Source organism: Pterocles gutturalis, unplaced genomic scaffold, assembly GCF_000699245.1.
Source record: "Pterocles gutturalis isolate BGI_N339 unplaced genomic scaffold, ASM69924v1 scaffold45116, whole genome shotgun sequence".
NCBI lineage: Eukaryota > Metazoa > Chordata > Aves > Pterocliformes > Pteroclidae > Pterocles > Pterocles gutturalis.
This window is the reverse complement of record NW_010102288.1, coordinates 5,142-10,898: the sequence shown is the minus strand read 5'-3', so window position 1 is coordinate 10,898 and position 5,757 is coordinate 5,142. Positions and strand designations below refer to the sequence as shown.

Below are 5,757 nucleotides of genomic sequence, written 5' to 3'. Positions count from 1 at the left end.
GTGGCACGGCCCTTCACCCCCCCCCAGCGCCCCCCCCTGCCATGGGCAGTGACCACTCCCACTAGCCCAGGTTGCCCAAAGCCTCATCCAGCCGGGCCTTGAACCCCTCCAGGGACGGGGCATCCACAGCTTCTCTGGGCAAACCATTATGCGGGGTTAGCCTAAATTTTTAACCCACACGTTCGCTTCTGTTCTGTTTTTGTGTTTCCTCTCCAACCAGCCAGAAAGCGGGAGACCCTGGGAACGCCAATAGCCAGACCGGGAAGGTAACGAGAGCGCTGGGATTGTGCCACCCCTCTCTCCCAGCCCTGGGCAGAGCCAGGTCCATGCCTGCCCCATAAAGACCGCAGACAGAGCAGCACCCGAGGTCGTGCTGGACCCCGAGTCCCCCAGCCTGGAGAGGGACCCACCACGGGCACCAGGTGCCACTCACAGCCATGTGCCACCATCCGAGGGGACGTTGCTTTGCTCCAACGCAGCAGTCGCTGATAGAGCGCGACGACTGCACCCTCCTGCACGCTCTCAGAGTGCAGCAAGACCTCGAAGGGTGGTAAATCCTGGGTCAGGATCTTTCTGGCTACTGGAGATGTTTTGGGGGCTTCCTCAACCTCCGTCACCCCTCTTTGTCCTCATGCTGGGCTGGGAGGAGGCTCAGCTCTGCCCAGCGCTCTGTAAATCCCCGGGAAGGGGAAGAGACCTCCTCCGTCACCACGGGTCCGCGCCGGAGCCCGTGGCAGGGATGAGTCAGGGCTTGCAGGCAGGAGCCAGCTCCCAGCTGCTGCCGGCATCGAAGCCAAATATTTGTGCCACTACTGGCATGGTTGCCTAGACGCTGAGCTCTCAGTAAGCCTGCCCTGTCTCCAGTGAAGTGACAAGATCACAAACGAGCCCAGGGATTTTTTCTGATTGCTTAACGGGGCCAGAGTAACGCAGCTGGTGAAAGCAATCGGGTGTTGCTCGCTGCCCTGAGCATCCTCAGCCTCGAGCTGCATCCCTTCTCCGGGCACGGGGCATCTCTTTCGCTGAACCAAATACCCCCGGGCTTTGCAGACAGGGAGGAGAGATGGGGGCCTTTACCTTCCTGGGGGATCCTGCTCTTTTCTGCTTCCTCAATAAATAGGGAGAACATGTTTGTCTTCACAAACTTTTTCACAAACTTGCGGTTGGTCTTGGAAGCGATGGCTTTGCAGAAGGCTCGCTCCTGGAAGGTGCCGGAGCCGTTTTTATTCCATTTGATGTGCGAGGCGTAGTGGCCGACCGTTCGGACAAAGAACTGCACGAAGGCTTCGGACACGAGCGCGTTCACCTGCTCGGGTGCTGGAAGAGGACACGGAGAATGAGAGGTGGGGATGGGACCTCCGAACAAGAGATGGTCGGATTTTGACCTGGCCGCTTCGCAGTCTGTGTTTGCACCCCAGAAATGATTCACTTAAAACCTCCTTCTGACAGTGAGCCAAGATCGGGCTGATTTTGCTGAAGGAGCCCTGGCTGTGTTTGATTTCTAGGGTGGCAGCATCTTTGACTGCCAAATATTAGCAAAAGCTGATTTTTTTCAGCAGAATTAGTTGTTCCTGTTCCTGTGTTTCGCAGGACAGGGGAAAGGCCAAGGGATTTCTCTCCTGTGGCTGCATTTTTTTTGCAAATTGGGGCAGAAACATCCCAGGCCAGGTCCCTTTAGGCAAATAATTTCACTGAGGACTCTGGCAGAAGGCAGCTTGCGTGCGTTTTACCGTATATAAAGAGATGTCCTTACTGTGCACGTTGTTGTTGTTGTTGTGCCTGTTCAGAGACGTCAGCATCTCGTTCTGCAGCTTGATGGGCAGGATCTCCTCCTCGTCGCCGACCTGGATGGCAACAAGGGGCCTTGAACCACCCTGTGCTGGTGGGAACCCAGCTCAGATGGCCACGAGCAGCGGTCAGTGCAGCCCATTAGCAGGGCTTTCTGGGGAGCTCATTAATTAATTATCATCGCAGGGTGCTGCAGTGATGCTGGGAGCGGGATGCCCAACACACAGACCGTGCTGCTCCGGCTCACAACACGACAGATGCAGTGGCAGAGACATCCCATCATGGGACATTGCCCCTGGATGGGTGACACTCAGATGTTCTGACCCCGAAATGTGAAAGCTGCCAAGTGTCTGGCACCGAGGGGGAGAACGGACCCTTCCCAGGGCTACCCGGGCCAGGTGACCCCAGCCCCACGCGCTGCACGGGGGGACCTACCGCCCGCAGGATCTTCCCCTGGCACAGATCCACTATCAGAGCCTGAAAAAGAGCAGAGAGCAGCCAGGCTGAGCCCGACCCAGGCAGCCAGCCTTCCTCCAACCCGTTTCATGGTCACACCTGTGTATCTGCAGCCCAGGAGTGTGACAGGAGAGGGATCAGTCCCTCTGCGCTGGAGGGACCTGGGCGGGGGGACCGGGGCATCCCCCCAGGGACGGGGTTTGCCCTGGGCTCGGTGGCTGTCCCCACACAGCTTTTCTCTGCACCTGCGAGGTTGGGATGATGCCACCAGCCAACCTGGCTGACAGCAGCCCCCTGAGCCCCCAGGGTCAGGGCTGAGGGTCCTGGGTGACTGGTGGCACCCAGGGGGACGTGGAGGTGTTGCCCCAGGTGCCAATGGGGAGGAGACACGCAAGAAGCCCCAATCTCCAGCCTCCCTGGGTGGGAAAAGGGCACAACCAGAGCCTCCAGCCTGGAAGCAGCACAAACCCAGGGCCACGGACTAGCCGATGGCTCTGTGCAGATGTTTTCCCCTGAAGTCCCGGATGAAATACCTCCTCCATCGGCTGGGCCTGGGACCCGCCCCACGGCCGCGCTTCCCTGAAGTCCCGGATGAAATCCCTCCTCCATCGGCTGGTCCAGGACCCGCTCCAGGTGCCGCATCTGGATGCCGACCATGAAGGGCGTGGGGCAGCAGACGGTGTCAAGCAGGCACTCGGGGACCACGGGGATGTAGGTGTGAGCCCAGATGAAGGGGTAGAGGAGAGCAGCCACCGCGTGGATGCACTGCGACAGGACGCTGAGGGACGAGGAGCCATCGTGGTGGCGTTGCACAAGGAAAGAGGATTTCACAGCTCAGAGGGAACGTCCCACCCCGAGCTGGGCTGCATCTTGCCCTCCTTCAAGGGTTTTTTTTGTTGTTGTTGTTGTTTTATTTTTAAATAAACAGATCAAGACTCACCTCAGCTCCTCCGCCAGGAAAATGAGCCGTCGCTCCAACACGGCGGAGGCGAAGATGTGCAGGATGAGGTGGGGGCTGAGCCGCTGGAGCAGAGCCTGAAACTCCACGTGCTCCAGGTGGGCATCCACGGGCCGCGTGAGCTTGATGAGCTGCAGAGGGGAGAGCCACCAAACCCTGGCTTAGGAGGTGGAACCCTCCCTGAGAAGGTGATTTGGGAGCAATGAATGACCCAGAGTTTGCATCACATCCCTCTGCAAGGGACAAACCTCATCTTGTCCTGCCCAGAGATCGGGGCTGTGCAGTGCTGAGGGTGCAGGGGAAGCCAGCAGTGGGGTTTATTTATTGGGGCACTGGATTTTTCACCAAAACGGCTCTTTTTTCCAGCGCTCACGAGTCCCTGGTAGGAGACAGGCAGGGACGTGCCCCCATCTCAGTACCTGACACCTCGTCCGTGAGCGGCAGCTTCCAGGAAAGGGATAAGGGATGAGGGCATGGCTTTTACTATAAAAACCACGAAAACTTCCTCAAAAGCCTCTCCAGGAGGGGCAGCTTGCCTTATCCTAGCTGGGATGACCCAACAGTAAATTATTTAATGGATATTTGTAGGTGGTCTGTCTATTCTGCTGGCTTTGCCCCAGACAAGAGTTGCCCAAACCGGGTCGATGCCTCTGCCCTGCTGCTGGCAGCCCTGAGAGGGTGACCGCTGAAGGGTTAACAGGACATGACACAGCCCTGGCCCCCCTACCCAGCTTTACAGGGGGGAAAATCCCCCTCCTCCATGTGCCAGGCCACCTTCCCAGCAAAGCAGCATCCTCCCAGCCGGCAGCACAGGGCTTGGCTGGGCTCTGCAGCCCCTTTCCAGCACAAATCCTGCGCGATCCCCAGCTCCCAGCTCATGCAAACCCAGGATTTATTTTCACCCTTTTCCCTGTTTTCTCCCTGATCTCTTCAACTTCCTTCAGCCCCAACCCGGAGCCCCAAAGCGCAGCTCTTTCGAAGAACATCCTGGTACATCCTCCCTCCCCGTCTCGCGCATCCACGCTCCCTGCAGCCTGGCACGCGGCCAGAGCGTTGAGCAACCTGCAAAGCCCTTGCACAAGCCTTCCTGGATGAAGAAATCTCTTGCAATTCGATAGCCAGCTGCTAAATTGCACTCGAGAGGAAAGGATCTTGCTCTTGAACCCACCCTGGCAGGACACGTTCCTGCAATGCTCAGCGCTGAGGTTATTTTGCCCGGTGCCAGGGCAGGTCCTCCCCATTTTTCCACCCCAGATTTGCCACAAGAGAAAGAAAAAGGAAAAGAAAAGGCTCTGCCTGTGCGAGCCCGGGCCGTGCGTGGGCGAGATGAGCCCCGTGGGCACTGTGCCCATCAGATCTCCTCTCCGCAGGTAAGGGCTGGGCTCGCCCCACGCCTGCGCCGTGCCCACTGCCTGCTCGTGATGCTCGACGAGGGCGGGTGTGGAGGCTGAGAGCTGAGCACCGCGGTGTGGAGGGGAAAGCTGCAGCCTGCGATACCCCACACCGGCCCCAGCACTGCTGGGGCACCAGCGCACCCCAACAGCCCCAGTGCTGCACCCAGGGGTGCGAACACTGGCTCACGAGCGGGGTGTTGGTCCACGGTCCCCAGCATGATGTGCTGCTCTGACACAAAGGCTTTGCAAGTGCCAACGTGTTAAGAAACAGCGTCCGTGGAGGTTTTGCACTGGCAGCTCCAGCTTGAGGCTGATAGAGCTGCGAAGATGCTGCTTGGCAAGGATGCAAAGATGGGGCAGCATCACCTGTGGATGATGGCTCCATCCTCACCCTCACTGCTTGCTGCTCTCCTCTTGGACCAGGAGGGAGGTGGCACCTGTATTCCCAGAGCATGAGGCTCCGGGCAGCCCGACCCACCACCCACTGCTCCAGCGAGCACCCATGGGTGCTGCAGGTGTGGAGGATGCTCCCGAGACCCCCACCAACCTCTGTGCCTGACTCGGGGATGAAGCTTTTAATGGTGACAGTTTTCCCTGGAGCTGGGAAGGGCGATTCCCGAAGGCCCTGCATGAAGGGATAAATTACCGCCATGGAGATCTGCCGCCTCTTCTCCACCTCATCCAGGATCTGGAGGAGAAAAAAAATGAGCTGTGAAACCCCGGCAGGCAACAGAGCAGCTGTCCTGGGCCACCGCTGTGCCAGGCAGAGCCACCACGTCCCTACCTTGGAGAAGAGCCCGAAGCAGCCCAGGCAGCTGATGATGCAGAAGACCTCAGGGAGGCGGTCACCACGGCCGGATGGCTGGAAGAGGATTGGAAAAGGGTTTGAGGATCTCCCAGTGCCACTGCACCAGCACCACACAATCCTCAGCTATCCCCACAAGCGCCACTTGCTCCCCCAAAATGCCCAGTTACTCGCTGGGGGATTTTCAGAGCTGGGGCTCAGGCCAAGGACGCAGGTGATGCTGTAAAAGCAGAGGGTGCCTGGAGAAGGCAATTCAGATGCCAAAGCTGTTAATCATTTTGGTGCAAAGCCCTTTGCCATATTCCCAAACTTTCCTTCCCCCCAGACACACATCCTCCAAGACATCCTGCCCCACC

At 58.6% G+C, this 5,757-nt stretch overlaps 1 protein-coding gene across 1 annotated transcript in view; it reads right to left on the bottom strand.

The window, feature by feature from the left end:
• The window catches only part of DENND2D (DENN/MADD domain containing 2D), a gene marked incomplete at its 5' end in the record, with an annotated part of 7,860 nt that overhangs the window by 250 nt on the left and 1,853 nt on the right, over window positions 1-5,757 (bottom strand). The window contains 7 exons of the mRNA XM_010085674.1: window positions 1,078-1,317; window positions 1,754-1,844; window positions 2,224-2,267; window positions 2,847-3,022; window positions 3,185-3,333; window positions 5,144-5,284; window positions 5,381-5,458. Of these exons, the coding sequence (XP_010083976.1) occupies window positions 1,078-1,317; window positions 1,754-1,844; window positions 2,224-2,267; window positions 2,847-3,022; window positions 3,185-3,333; window positions 5,144-5,284; window positions 5,381-5,458 (919 nt within the window). The remainder of the gene's footprint in view (window positions 1-1,077; window positions 1,318-1,753; window positions 1,845-2,223; window positions 2,268-2,846; window positions 3,023-3,184; window positions 3,334-5,143; window positions 5,285-5,380; window positions 5,459-5,757) is intronic.